General features: G+C 33.5%; 1 protein-coding gene across 7 annotated transcripts; it reads left to right on the forward strand.

The window, feature by feature from the left end:
- The first annotated feature begins 3,620 nt into the window (after nucleotides 1–3,620).
- Nucleotides 3,621–15,867, forward strand: LOC108223152 (probable E3 ubiquitin-protein ligase ZFP1). Of its 7 annotated transcripts, none has more exons than XM_064093607.1 (8): nucleotides 3,621–3,779; nucleotides 6,651–6,996; nucleotides 8,002–10,711; nucleotides 11,185–11,955; nucleotides 12,034–12,434; nucleotides 13,235–13,318; nucleotides 13,397–13,534; nucleotides 15,571–15,867. In XM_064093607.1, the coding sequence occupies exons 3-8, from the start codon at nucleotides 10,615–10,617 to the stop codon at nucleotides 15,703–15,705; spliced, it is 1,626 nt and encodes a 541-aa protein (XP_063949677.1). In that variant the 5' UTR covers nucleotides 3,621–3,779; nucleotides 6,651–6,996; nucleotides 8,002–10,614; the 3' UTR covers nucleotides 15,706–15,867. The 7 variants fall into 7 exon arrangements, with proteins under 7 accessions (XP_063949677.1, XP_063949678.1, XP_017252755.1 ...); XM_064093608.1 differs by having other exon boundaries at nucleotides 3,626–3,779; nucleotides 6,656–6,996; XM_064093609.1 differs by having other exon boundaries at nucleotides 3,642–3,779; nucleotides 6,790–6,996.
- The last annotated feature ends 89 nt before the right edge of the window (nucleotides 15,868–15,956 follow it).

The raw sequence follows: 15,956 nt of genomic DNA on the forward strand, positions 1-15,956 counted from the left end.
AGGGTAAGCTTATCTTGTTTGGGTTAAAAATAATCAATTATTAGTAATATGTTTATCGAAAAAACGGAAACAAAAAATGAGTCGGTTTTCGTTTTTTCATTTAATGACACCATAATATATAAAAAATTCAGGATTAAATCATTTAATAATTATTCGACTTAAAATATATCTTGACGCACGAATATTTTACTCCCTCTTATTCTTTTTACTTTGCCCGTTTCATATGTCGTCACTGTTCATGACACGAGACAAATTACTTATTTATGTCTAATCTATAAGACTAAATATAGTGATGAGTGATCTTATTGGATTCGTAATTATAAGTACTTTAATACGGTGAAATTTATTTATTCAATACTAATACGAAATTAAAGATATTAATAATGTGTTGGCAAACGTGACAAAAGCAAACGAGAAAAGTATTTAGGGACGGAAGAAGCAGTGATTTTCGAACCGAGGAAAGAATGATAACATGATGAAACACGGACAGGTATTAAGCATCAGTACTTACATATGGGGGTGGCAATCGTTTTGTTTCGTATACTTTCGTTTCGTTTCGTGTACTCGAAAGTAAAATCCGTATCCGCCCGTTATTAATTTCGTGTACCTAATTTGAAACCCATATCTGATCTGAATCGTTTCGTGTATATTTGGTGTACTTTTCGTGTATATTATATATAAAAATATTAATATATTTTTTAATCAAAAAATGGATTTAATATATATTTTTCTTTATAAATTTATTAAATATAAATGATATATTTATACTTGTATACAATTCTCTATAAATTTGTTAATGTATACAATATATATCCACACATACATATAAATATATACTTTTTACTTAATTATATATTTAATATATCATAACATATATATATATAATAAATATTATCTATAAATATTTCGCGTACTTTCGTGTATTTCGTGTACCCCAAATGAAAACCTATATCCGACACGAAATCTATCGTGTAATTTCATGTTCGTGTACTTTCGTGTTCCGTGTATCGAAAATCAAAACCAATATCCATTTTTTTGTGTCGTTTCGTTTCGTGTTAGCGTGTCACGTGTCAAATTGCCGGGCCTACTTACATATGAACACCACAGTTTTTATGTAAAATCTAAATAAAATTTCAATAATAGCCTAAAGATTCAAGTTTGGGTTGATTATGGTGTAATTTTTTTAAAAAGAATTAAATCTCTGTTCAAATTTCAGTCGATTTAGATCTTTTAATAATTAAATATTAATTTTCCCTTTTTGTATATTTAGTTAATTAATTTATTATATGTTAATATAACTACTAAATAGTTATAAATTATATTTAATATTTTTTACTTATTTATATAGTTATATATTTAAATAATTATGAAATATAATAAAATTGAATACTCTTGAAATTTATTTAATTCAAGTTAACAATAAATTAAATATAAAATAAAGACTACACTTGATATACGTGGGAACAATTTATTAATTCAGAGTAGTATAGAATATTTGTGAACAATATATTCTCGGTTGTACACAACTGAAATTGGCTTTTTCCTATGGTCACATTTTTCACCTCTATCTTCCGTAACTATGTACTTATGTTTTTTCACATATAATATTATTCTTAATACAGCTGATTTCAAATTATAAAATAAATTATATATTCAAAATTCTTATTAAAAAAATACATGAAATAGACATCTGAATAATATAAATCGAAGTTAAAGTGATTGTTATGTATTTAAATTAAATTCATAACCAAAATTTAATAATTTATATTTCACTCAATTTTTTTTATTTTTTTTTAACGTAGGAACCCGCAGCCGCTACCCTTCGGGTGCGCACTGGGTAAACCCACGAGCTCACGCAATAGCCTACAAACTACGATATTTCACTCAATTTGACTTTGATTTATATGATTTAAAAGTCTGTTTCATGTATTTTTTTACAATATTGTCAGATATTCAATTTATTTTATAATCTGAAATTAGTTCTACCGAATTTTACATGACATGGGGGTGTTATACGTGGAAAACCATAAGTATAGAATTACAGAGATCGAACTAAAAAATGTGATGATGTGATTCGGAAAAGCCAATTTCAGGAATGTATCACAGAGAATATCTTTTTTTATTTATTTTGGTCACTTAAGTAAAATGTTAAATTTTCCTTTGTTTTCTTTGTTTGAATGTAATATTACTCTAATTTAAATTTATTAAGATTTATATTAATATGAAATCTTATAATATCTCATTAAAAAATACTGTGGAAACTCTTTAAATTAATACTCAGTAAATTAATCGAGTTTGCGTAAGTTTTGAGTTATATCGGATTTTAACATCGCAATGAGTTTCAGAAGAATCAGAACAGTGTTGCTCCGTTTGAGTTAGCTTAAAAGAAGTGAATTCTTGCTTATAGTAAAGAGGTGGAGTAGAAGTGAGAAGTAAATAAATTAATAAAGTGTTTGGAAAAGAAGCAGAAACTATGAGAGAAGCTAGCATTCCCAGTTTTTTAAAAGTACTTCTACTTCTTTACACAAACGGGTTAAGAAAAACAGAAAAAAGTAGGGATCTTTTTAAAAATACCCATCTGTAAAATTATTTTTTTAAAAATACTACCATCTTTTTCATTGTTTTTAAAAATACCTTTTCATAAAATTTTTTTTCAAAAATACGATTTGCAACCTTTGCAACCTCATTTGCAACCTTGGGCGGCGCAGCCGTAAAAGTTGCAAATGAGGTTGCAAAAGTTGCAAATAAAAATGGAAATGAGGTTGCAAAAGTTGCAAATGAGGTTGCAAAAGTTGCAAATAAAAATGGAAAGTTGCAACAGTTGCAACTGCAATTACAACTAGTTCAACTGAAAACTGTAAGTTGCAAAAGTTGCAAATGAGGTTGCAAAAGTTGCAAATGAGGTTGCAAAAGTTGCAAATGAGGTTGCAAATGAAGTTGCAACTGAAAACTGTAAGTAACAACAGATGTATGGTGTGCCCCTGGCGGGGCCATTAGATTACAATAGAATCAACTGAATGCAACCATATGCAACTGAATACAATCATATGCAACCATATATGCAATTACAAATCCTGATTTCAAGTTCCAGTTTTCAAATGTCGTTTTCGACCTCATTTTCGGAATCGATATATATATATATATATATATATATATATATCGATTCCGAAAATGAGGTCGAAAACGACATTTGAAAACTGGAACTTGAAATCAGGAATTCGGTTGCATATGAAGTTGCAAAAGAGGTTGCAACACGGCTGGCGCCGCCTGGAGTTGCAGATGAGGTTGCAAAAGTTGCAAACAGTATTTTTGAAAAAAAGATTTTATGAAAAGGTATTTTTAAAAAGAATTCTGGAAGGTAGTATTTTTGAAAACAATAAAAGAAAAGGTAGGTAGTTTTGTAGATTTCCCAAAAAAGTACTTCTACTTCTTTACACAAACGGGTTAAGAAAAACAGAAACCAAAACCAGCTTCCAGCTTCCGCTTCTCTCAACCGAACAGACCCTGTATTTTGAGGACAAAAGAACTGGTTTTACGTTTATCTATTTCTCTTGCATACCAATCTCGTGATAGGTGTCCAAAACCAAAAGAAAAGAGAAAACGTCTCCGTATATTTTAAAATTAAAACAAGAATTTCCGAAAGAATAAAAATAATAAACGTCTCCGTATATTTCCAATACTTCTCCCCTCTCTACAATCTAAACAACGTATTTCCGTGTTGTTTATACATTGTTCTTCATAATTTGCTCGGATCGATTCATCTGCTCCTATCGCTTCAGGTACAATTTATACCCACTTTTATCTCTATATCTCCGATCAATCATTCACCGATCACATGTATTTCTCACTATTAATTCAATCGGTTTGACTTGGTTCTGTTATTGTATTTAACCGTCTCTTTTATTGGATCGTGCCGTGTTTTTATTCACTTTTTGTATGTTGATTTGTTTATATGCGTTGATTCAGTTGGTGATTCGAGTAATTTGTTTTGCTTGTGGTGGCGTGATTTGTGAGAGATTTGCAGATTTTTATTCAAGAGATTGATAATTTTCGAGTTATATATTTTGGTGTGATGATCGTTTTTAGTGTTTAATTGTTCCTATGAGGTCTGTATAATAGTTTGCAGGTACGATAAACGGAGAATTATGTCAGGTTTAATAGCGTCGTGCCTGTATCTCTAGGTTTTTATCGACTACATGCTATAAGTAAATATATGAGTTACGAATTTAGGCGGTAGGTGAGGACATGGATCTTTCGAATACAAATGATGTCCTAAAAAACATTGATGTTCACAGTATAGAGTCAATAGTCGGTACATTGTGGTTCATGGCCTTCTGGGCGTACTTACACAAAGTTAACAGCGTGGGAAGCTAGCAGCCTAGCATGAGACTTTGCTCGGTGCATGGTGGTGTTTATGCACCTTTTGCCTCAGCTTGCCATTTATGCTAGCTACAAACGAACCACGCTTCTAGGGTTATGAACCCGAGTAAGATTAACAAAAATGTGCTTTCCTGCATACTAGTTGTGAAACAAAAATTAGCTGGTCTGTGAGTTGATCAAAGTACCCCCTTGAAAGTGAAAAAGCTGATGGTGCCTCTGTTCTGGATAAGATATGTCAAGCCTCGATTACAAGCAACCAATGATTGTCACTTGGTCCATGAGGAGTGAGGATCGCTGTAGATTTTTTTGTGAAAACCGCTACAATAAAGATATGTCAAGCCTCACAAATCTTCCGGGACATTTAGTTCTAAATTTTCCAAATCCACATATGAAAGTACCGACAGGATGTAATCCTTAGCTAAAACATAATGGTTCCCATTATCCCACTATAAGCATATACACCCGACTCACCCACCTTCTTGGATCAAAAGGGTCAAAAGGGATGCCAATTTTCACAGAAGATCAACGTATGACGTTATTCTCGAAGCAGTATTGAACTGAACTAAAGCCTCTGCATTTGTTCTCTCTATTTTTACGGTTGTGACAAATAAAATCCCATATTTCAAAGTAATAGATACATCTTCAACTGATTTCTGTATCTTAAGAGCTATAATTTTTTCATTGTTGTTTAAGGCTCCTCATGTCCTAGGTTTTCTAAAAGTATATCCATCTATAATGGACAATTACATTATATTATTGACCAGACTGTGCTTATGAGAAACATGCACTATGTCTGAACTCTTCGCCAAACATGTCATGTGCGATCTTGTGAATGGAGCCATGAGCAAATTTTGGTGCATTTGCACAAATCCTATTATTTATCACCTCATATATGATGGTTATGTTGTCTTGATATCTTGCCCCTCAAACTTTTTTAAAGTGGCTTCTCTGATTTCTCACAGCTAATTGATCTGCACTTGCAAAACACACAGTAAGGTTATGGCAGTAAGGTCATGGCGTGGTCTTTCTGTTTTCAAGAGTGTACAACATACATTTGTGTTTCTCGTGTTAAGTTTTCCTTAAATCGCATCAATATTCTCTGAATTATGATATATCTTACAATGGTCACGCCTTCTCTCAGTATGGTCATAACTCGGGTCATGGGGTATAATGTTAATTCTGTACTTCTATGTTTATATTTCAGATGTTGAATAAAGTTAAGGTTCTTCACTAAATTACTACCTATGTCTATTTCATGCAAAATTTTCAGTCTATTCCCTTTTTTTGACAAGTACAGAAGTCGGTAGAACTTAAAATGTGAAAGTATTTTTCGTAAAAGGTAAAACTCTTCATCCAAGATTGAACTGATGGGCCTTGATTTATATGTTGCCTGATTGGGCCAGAAGAAAAATTAACATGTGGAATGATCTGCACCAGTTGCTCATAGTCTCATACTCTCTTGTGTAATGAAGTATTCCTCTATATTATGTGGCATCACCCTCACTATAATAACAATGTATAATATAAGATTGCAGATATGTTGACAATTGCAAAATGATATACAAGTGATCCAAAAATATCTATGTATTGATAGATAACTGCAATATGTTATACAATTTTCACTAAATTAGTTATCTGATCTGTTTAAAAGCAAATTATTTCCTCCCCAGGAAACCAAACTAAGTTTTGCCATCCCTGGTTTTACCAAGGGCATCAGAATTCAGATCACAAAGGTTCATCGTTGTTCAATGTCAATACTTGCAGAATGTGCTTATAGCTATATTATTATAGTACACAACATAACTCTTTTAAGTTGGAAGAAAGAGTGCATAGCTTTTAAAAATGTTTGAACCTTTTGATGCATCAAGATAAATCAATCTATGAAGTTATATATGTTTATGTGTGCATAGATTAGTATATGTATTGGATCATAGAGGCTAGAGCTGTAAATGGTCATAATAAATCTATCGAGTTTATTAAGTTGCTTTTATGTAAAATAATAGAACATTTTGATATCTCATAAATTTTAGCATTGAAATCTTCCCATCTATTTTCTTCCACACACACACAAACACAAATACATACAGATATATATTCTGAAAATCAAGACAGTTTTTTTACAACTACAGATTTTAAAAAACGGGATGTTCTTTGATTCTTAGATTATCATATATCTTACAGTTATATTGCTAATAGTATCTTAACACAGAGATTATGGCTGGTCTTGTTGGTCTTGTCTTGATGAGTGATTAGATAAATTTCAATATTAGTTCAGGCAGCATATCTTTAGGTGTTATGAAAGGAATTCACGCGGAAGTTGCACCAAAGCTCTCTCATTTTTCGGACATGAATATTATAAACTATTTACACGATGGCGGATTCTTCATTCCTACACCTTTTATTCAGCAGCATAGTGCGGTTTCAATGATGTTACCCTGTAACCTCTGGAGTTAACAGTGTGATCATTCTCCCCCTTCCGGGCTTTATTCGTAAGTAGGATGGCCGGTTTAGTTTGTGCTGGTTCAAGAATGCTTGTGGTATCTCTTTATTTTCTTACCACCGGTTATTCTAGTAGAATGTGCGAAAGATCAACCAGCTGCAGATTTGCTCGAACATGTGAGTATTAATTGCAATAAAATTTTTATGTCCTGTCTTTAAGTGTTATTCCAGTGCATCAATCTTTCCTGCATCTCTTGTTTATTATTTTTTCTTTATTTTTAATTGAGTTTCGATCTTGCTAATATACTTAATTTTTTTGTTTTAATTTAAGAGTAAAATATAAAGTGGTGGCCAAACGTTATCCATATTTATATTTTAGTGGCCGGAATTTCAAATTTACAATAGAGTGGCTAGACATTGGTTTTATGTTTCAAAGAAATGGCTAAAGGCCACTTTTCTGAGGAAAAAAAACTAATCTTTTTTCGCAAAACAGTGGCCCTTAGCCACCTTTTTGATGAATTAAAACAATATCTGGCCATCTTTTTACAAATTTGAAATTCTGGCCACTAAAATTTAAAAATGGATAAAGTTCAGCCACCAATCTGCACTTTACTCTGTTAGTTTATACTTGATCTTTTCATAATTACTGTGGGTTTCATCCCACCCAAGTAGATTTCCACCAATGATTAAGCCTTTTCACTTCATACTGTGTATGTGAATTCCACAGATCTGATCTGATTTATCTCACCCCTTTTTTTAAAATCCATTTCTCACCATCTTAATCTTGTCAGCTAAACACGCACTCTCTCTCTATTTTAAAGTAAATCTTTTAGTCCTTTTAAAAAAAAAAATTATACACACTCGCACACCCATTCATCTTTTCTTTGACAATATTCGAACCCACCTCCGTTAAGGATTGGACCAAGAGGTCATTGGTCTTTTCTTTTCTTTGGTGTAGGTATATTGTGATCTTCTGCCCCCCCCCCCCTCCCTTCTTTTTTTTTTTTGAGGTAGGTAAAATGTGATTTTAACAGTCGGGAGTAGAGGGGCACATATAAATTCAGTTTTGTGGTTTTTTAGAAAATCCAGTTTATTGAAACTTGTAGGAGCTTTGTGTAATAGATTCTGCTTAAACATTTGTTCTTCTTATCAATCACAATCATGAGCTCTTTTGCATTGCAGGGCCTTTGTTTTGATGGGGAACAGGAGGTTATTCCAATCTGATTCAGTATTCCTATCAGAATCATATAAATGAACAACTGCTGTCATCAATTTATATGGCGGGAATCTAAATCTAGTGATTTATTACAGATCCAATTTTTTGATTTGGCGAATTACCAAAAGACTGGTACACTTGGAATCTGAGTGATGACATGCCTACTCCTAAATCTGAGATCATATATGACGCGTTTAGGATGTGACAGTATCACTTGCTGAGGGCTAGTATTATCCTAGGGGCATTATGTATCGGTGTATATTATCAGAAATGTCATTCTGGTGAGTAACGAATTATGAAAAGTACCATGTAATGTTACTGGTATTCATCTTTCAGCTTAAAGAAAGGCCTCTGACGAGTCTCGTACTGACTGAGATAAAATGATGTAGAACCTACACTCCGACATTCAATTTCTGTAAGAGATTGCAAAGTGTTACAAAATCCTGGAATTTGAGGTTTTCGTTCACTTTGTTATTATTGGGTTATAAAGAAATAGCTGAGTTTCTTTTTAGTCCTATAAAAAACAGCTGCAGTTGGCCTGAATTTATAGATTGCCTTTTCCTGCACTGAATATATCATTGGTAGCACTCCCCAAAATCACTACTCCATCTCTAGTCAGGCGAATGATTTGAGGACTTATTTGCTGTCCAACCATTGGCTAGAAGTTACATGACATTGTTAGTTGGATGGTGATGAAGAATGGAATTAAAATAGGATGATGAGTTATACTATTGACCAATAGCTACTTTCATGATTGGAGTGAGTGAATTATTCAGTATAAGGTGAAGTGAAGTATAAGTGAATAAATGAAGCATGTATTGTCAAATATTTCTCTATGGCTGAAGAAGTTGCCAAAGAGGCAAAGCACAATCAAGAAAGATTTGATAACAAGCTTATGAACTAGGGTTTCCTTGCTGACTATTTCCTTTGTATGCAAGCTGTACGAGGTCAACTGGCTTTTATGCGAATTTTATGTATTTAGTATATCCCTTCTGCTTTCAAGCATAATTCAGGATAAAGCTTCCTTTATATGTACAATGATGCTTCATGTTTGCTGTGGATTTGCATCAAAAGTCCTTGAGATCAAGAAGTTTCTACAAAAAAAACTCTAGGATCAATAATTTGAAGTGTTTGATAATATTTCTGGCACTGTAATTATCTGGTCATCCAAAAGACAAGCTGATAATGTATTAATTGTATGAACTCTGTAATTTGTAAATACTGTTAATGTCTATGTAATATACAGCACAAAATATGTATGTTTAGTTCGAATTGTATAGTGTCGGAGTCTTGATAAGATACCTATATTCTCCTTTTCATATGGCGTAGTTCATGCTATTTGTTGCCAGTGGGTATGCCATCGATTGTCTTAGGCCATCCTTTCGTAGCCTTGTTGGCTAGCATCAAATTTTTTGACAATTGATTTGTTTAAGTTCTAGATCCTTGCAATTTTATATTTTGTCATGTAAAGTAGACTCCTAGCAGACATTCTCTTTATGTATAGTTCCATCCTTACATTAATTTTTTGTAAAATTTCTGCTCCACACTTGGTCATTCGGAGTTCTCCCTCCCTTATCACTGTTAAATCACTTTGTTTTATCACCTTTATTTGTCAGAACTGCATCAATTAAGGTGCCTCATTAATGGTGCTCTCACAGCCATTAGGAAAGACACATCACTATGTTATTTATCATGCACAGTTGCACACATGTTCCTTTTAACTTTCATACTTATGTTCGCACACACAAGTATCATCCTTTATGTTTGCCGTTTCTTTAATTAATTTGTTTCCTAGGGAGTATTATTTTTTATGCAGTGCAGGAAATTAACATAGGTTGCAGTTATTGCAAGGAGATACAGGGATACCTTCCTATATGGTGTTTGTGTAGTTTAAGGTTCAGGTGTAGCCAATTAGCGTAAGATCGCTTTTGATCTGAAACAAATAGAGACCTGGGTATTCACCTTTTACTGGTTTTCAGTCAACGTTAAAAATATCATCAGTGTGGAGGTCAGAACTAGTGAGTAGAAGATGATTTGTTTTGAGCATTGCTGATTGCTGCAAACTGTATGTCTTTTGAATATATACATATCAGGTATGCTGCTCACCTCTATAAGTAGTAAACGTATCTTGCAAAAAAAAAGAAGCAGCAGCTATCTATATATAATTGGATTGATCTTGAGTAGATTATAGTGATTTGATTTGCATACATTAATGGATATCTGAGGAACAACATGGTTAATGAGGATGTATTGGCTAGAAATTTATAGTATAGGCAACATGCATTGTAAGTAGCTATTTTATATATCTCAATTAGCAGGTCGTTGAAATGTTTGGATCAATCTCTTCTGCTAACTCAATACATGTGCAAAGGAAACTGTTGGACTGTTTTTAGAGGATTCAACCGTATTAATATATCATCTGTAATGAAGTTGTCATATATGCTATATGTAAACATGCTCGTATATGTAGTTTGTGCTTTTTTGACCGAATGTACTCATGCACTAATTCGTCTGCAGGTTGGTTTGAGTATATTACGATTGCAATTGATTGAAGTGATCTTGAAGTCTTGAACTATATTATGGGCCATAGACACTTCCCCAACTTGTCGAATATGTCGGGGTTCAATCAAGGTCATGATAACAATCATCAATCACACCAATTCTACCATCCAACAGGTATTATATTGCTTTTACTTGTTCTATTTGATATTTTATCAGATAAGTTAACAGTTAACACTGCTAGTTGCAAAATTGCAATCACATGAATATGGTTTTCTCATATAGCAGATTGAAGAAGAATTTTGTTTCTTTCCTGTTAGCAGAATAAAGATAAAGATTAGAATTATATAAGGACAAAAGGAGGATGAAAAAATTTGTTATATTAAAAGAATTTTGTTTCTTTCCTGTTAGCAGAATAAAGAAAAATTAGAATCTATAATGATGATTTGTGCACAATGAGTTTTTGGTATTTTTAAAAAGAATGGCCTTCCTATATGTGTAGCAGCATGGTTTAATTTTGGCTAGTGGTAGTACATAATAATGCTGCAGTTGATTTTTAAAGGTGTTGAAAATGAGCATACATTTTTTTCCTGGATATTATTCATCATCTTGCCTCAATTTTGTTACTGTATCTTCCTTGTTTTTGTCAGAAGTGCTTGCCGTTCCAGAAAATGGGTCATTTGTTTCACCATTGATTAATTTATCTAGAGGTGGAGTACGCTCTGATCATCAATATAATCCAGAATACAGACAACATGAGTATGCTACCCAAAGCTTTTACAGGGAAGAACACGGTTTACAACCACCGTTTTCAGGGGATTCTTATTATTCTTATTCCGACTTGGCAGCTGGTGGAAACTTGTCTATGAATCCAAACCTAGACATGAATTCTTCTCAAATGAATTATAACTATTACAATGGACAAAGTACACATGATTCTGAGGGGGCTGTACCATATCCTTTAAGAGGAGGTGAAAGGGGGTCCTATAAAAGGAAATGCCCGGCGGAGCCAACATTTTATGGTCCATTTGAAAGAGGAAGTGCAAGCAGATCATCATATGGTGCGGGAAGTTCTTCTAGCTCTTCGCAGCTTCAGGTTGAAAAGCCAAATTTTGATTATCAAGGCATCTCTTCAGGCCCCATTGGCTTGCCTCACCATAGAGGAAGTGGCCTTCCATTTTCTCATGAAGATTCATTAAGAAATGTGAGAAGCCGATCTAGGCTTGACGTTCATCCCATGGCTGTGAGAGCGCATTTCTCAAGTCACCCTTCTCAACATTACCATTCAGCAACCTTTCAAACATATCCTCCTGGCAGGGCGAATCTTGCCAGTTCAAATGCTGATCAGGCAAGACAAGAGTGGAATCGCATACCTATTTCTTCTGTTGCTGCTTTTACTCCTGGAAGGGGCTCAATTGCTGGTTAGTTTCAGCATTGATGTTTCATCATTCATACAATATTGAGCTTTATTGTTTTTCTAAAAAATAATTGATTTGCAGGTCATAGTGGCGTAAGCCCCACGGCGGATCAGTATATTGTTGGAGGAAGTACATCCAATGTCACTGGTGGTCATCATAATTACACTTCAAGTGGACATCCTGTTTCATCTTCACATTATTTTAATGGCACCTCTGCGCAGGTTGCAAGGGGAAGTGGTACCGTTCAATCTAGGAGTAGTATATCTGCATACAGGAATGGCCTCAGCTTCTCAAGTGCAAGGCATGAAGCTGTCGGTTCAGCTGTGAATTCTTATGTAGGAAGTTCAGCTTCTACATATACGGGGTCATTATTGACCAGTGGAGTACATAACAATTACAGGAATGTAAGGTCTAGCTTAGCTCTTGAGAGGGTTCAACCTATTCCTGGTCTTGTGGATACCCAACATAGAATTGGTGCCGAGGTGTGTAGTAATATGTTTTCTTCTACAACTATGTTAATAGTAAAGAGCTGGTTCTGTTATATTTCTGTTTTGTTGTTGAAGTTTATTGAGGACTTTGCGACTGTCACAGTGTTTGGCCACACCTCTGTATATGCAGATCAGTGAATATTAATTTGTTTCAGTTTATATATTAACCATTTTTCTCCATTTTCACAAGATGAATTAGTCTGAACTTATGGCATTGTTCTTTACCTGAATCTAGTATAGTCAGAGTAAACCTTAATAGCTTGTTAGGAGTTATCTCATAGAATTTTTTTGGAGTAAATACTGGAACAGGAGAATGGAACTTCTGTAGTATAAGATTTTATGATTTTTTTTTAAAAATCCTTCAAGCAGATATGCCCTCTTGGTTTGGATATGGTTTTTCATTTTCCGAACATATATTTTGATCATGTCAATTATTTTTGTATCAGAATGTAGCCAATATTTGCCATGTCACTTGTTAATTACATAGTTTTGTAAACATGGCTCATTCAGTGTGTGCTTTTTCTAGTTATAACCCGGGGTAATGAATGGATGTATTAGTCATTGTTTCATTCTTCTTATGGCCTCTGTGTTTATATAATTTTTCCTCATATTTTGAAGTAAAATAAAAGCTGTAACAGCTATGTGGTCTTTTGCTCTGGCCCTGTCAAGTCTCTAGTTTTTGTGATCTCTCTTTTCCAGTGAAAGCAAATTCTATTATGTTTACTGAGAATGCAGTTTAATCGGTGTCCCTTTTTTTTTATCAACGTTTATTCTAATGTTCTATGGCCCTCCAGGTTTCCATGATCTATAGTGCTTCCAGAAGTTCATATGATCAGTATAGAGACATGAGGCTAGATGTTGACAACATGAGCTATGAGGTGGGGATGTCAAAACTGATATTATTGTTCATTAGTTTCTTCTTCTCATTGGTACTGAAATTTAGTGATTTTGGGCAGGAACTTCTTGCTCTGGAGGAAACAATCGGAAATGTCAGCACTGGCTTGTCTGAAGATATGATCATAAAGTGTTTATCAGGAAAGATGTACACTTCTGGAGATCAATATTGTGTGGAAGGATCTTGTGCCATCTGCCTTGTAAGAACCTTGCGTATATGCACTCTCTCCCCTACAAATAGAGTATTTTGCATAATTCTAATCCAACGGAAAATTGGTGTTTACTTGATGGAATGTTAAGATTATTTTTGAAACATGCAATTGCTTCTCTAGGCACCGGTGGTTCTTTAAATTATGTCCTGGTCTTAAGCTTAATCTGGTTTCTTATGTGCACTAGTAATGCAGAAAGTATTAGTAAAGTGATCTGAAAATAATTTTTTTGGATTTCTATAGCTAACTAAAATTAGAGGTTGTAAAATATAGATTCAAGTCTATATTTTCTTTTATGAATTACAATCTTGTGATTCTGTTTGTATGTTTTAAAGTCCTTTGCCTTAAATCCCATCAATTTTGTAAATGCATAATAAACTTGAATATATTGACCTTTTCTTTCTTTCCTGGCTGCCCCCAGGGGACAAAGTAAAATCTTGTTGTCTCATTTACAATTTTGTTTTACTAGTGGACTCTGTGGGATTTCAATTGACGATGTTATGACCATTGCAAGAGAATAAGAAAAGATTAGATTTGTGGGATAATTCTTTGCTTTCTTCTGAAGAGACAAGAGAGAGACTAACACATATCTCTTTCAGGGATGGTTTATAGTAGGATTGAACCTATTGTTTCTGTATTTAACCGATTGTCCCGTCATCGGTAAATTTTGTTAACAAATATATGCAAATTATATTAGTTGAAATGGTCACAACCTAGTTAAGTATTTGAGAAGTACGACATCGTGGGAGTGAGTGATACTGTGAATCGGAAAGTAGCTAGATGTAAAGTGAAAAAAAAAAATGATATGGCTAGTAAATTAGAATATGTTCACATCTGCAAAAAGAATGTTAATCCCACCTTGTAATACTGGGTGGGATTAGGGAGTTGGCACTCCTCCCTAGTAAGCATTTTCTAGTTCCGAAAATGATCTCAGTGTAGTATTTGATGACTATGTTGCCCCGACTCTTTACCTGAGCTCACGTACCCATGTTGTAGACCGGACATTACGACATGTGGGGGTATGGACTAGACCTATTAATCGTGATGTTGTGTACTTTCGTGTTTTGTGTATGTTGGTGTTTCGTGTACTTGAAGGTGAAACCCATATCCAACCTGTTTCGATTCGTGTATCAAATCCCAAAACCATATCTGTTTCGAATCATGTCGTGTACTTTTTGTGTACATTTATTATAAATGTCATAATAAAATTTAATTAAAATATACTTTAAAATACATTTTGTATGTATTATTTTATGAATTATATATTAAATCTTTATATTTGCATATAATTGTGTACAAATTTGTACTTGTATATATATACATAATAAATATGTGAATATATATTTTTTACATGAAAGTATACTTATTTATTTTAAAATATATTTATATCATGTACATTCGTGTATATAAAATGAAAACCCATATCCGACACTAAATTCACCGTGTACTTTCGTGTTCGTGTATCAAAAATTGAAACTCAAACACTAACTTTTCGTTTCATATTCGTGTAGTGTTTTCGTGCCGTGTACCAAATTGCTAGGTATAGTATGGGCAGACACTCTATCATAGGAAATAAACACACACACACACATGTGTTTCAAACCATAGCGAGTGTGATACTTGGACACTATACCAGTGGTTCCAATCCTCGTTAGCAAATACAATCATACAAATTTACTTTACTAGTATGCGTTAGCACAATCTCCCTGTGACTGCAGCTACGTCATAATTTTTCCATAATGGCCTATATGGGAAAGTCGATTTTGTTTAAAATTCATGATTTGATGAAATGACATGTTTAAATAAATAAAAGAATTTGAATTTGGATTTCATTTGCAATCCAAAAACATTCAAATACTAATATAAACTTGTGAATTTGAAATGACAACTCAAATCATGTCATTTGAAATGAATTACATGCTCCCAAACACAATCTAATTTGTGATTTTGTTAATTATCAAAACAGTTGTCTTGAATCTTTATCGAGTTCTGACTTTATGCATCTTGTTTGCTACTAAACTTGACAGGAAGAGTACAAAAGTGATGATGGGATTGGGACTTTGAAGCACTGTGGGCACAATTACCATGTTGATTGTATTACTAAGTGGTTATTGGTGAAGAATGTCTGCCCCATCTGCAAGGCCGCTGCGTTTACTAATTAGTGATGGGTTCTGATCAACTTAAATTCCAAAATTTTAGTTTATCTCTGTATAAATATATAGCGTGGCAAAAGTCTGTGTGTTTAGTTGCAAACTTGCAATATAGATGAATGTACTACATTGTGTTTCACTTGTATAAATTTATTACAATCGCTAGTCTTTATTACAATCGCTAGTCTTACTTTTGACTATCGGGTAAAGTTGTATGGGCTTTTACGTGTAAATACGACGTCTAAGTTACTCTTTAGGAAAAT

This window comes from Daucus carota, chromosome 5, assembly GCF_001625215.2.
Source record: "Daucus carota subsp. sativus chromosome 5, DH1 v3.0, whole genome shotgun sequence".
Lineage (NCBI taxonomy): Eukaryota > Viridiplantae > Streptophyta > Magnoliopsida > Apiales > Apiaceae > Daucus > Daucus carota.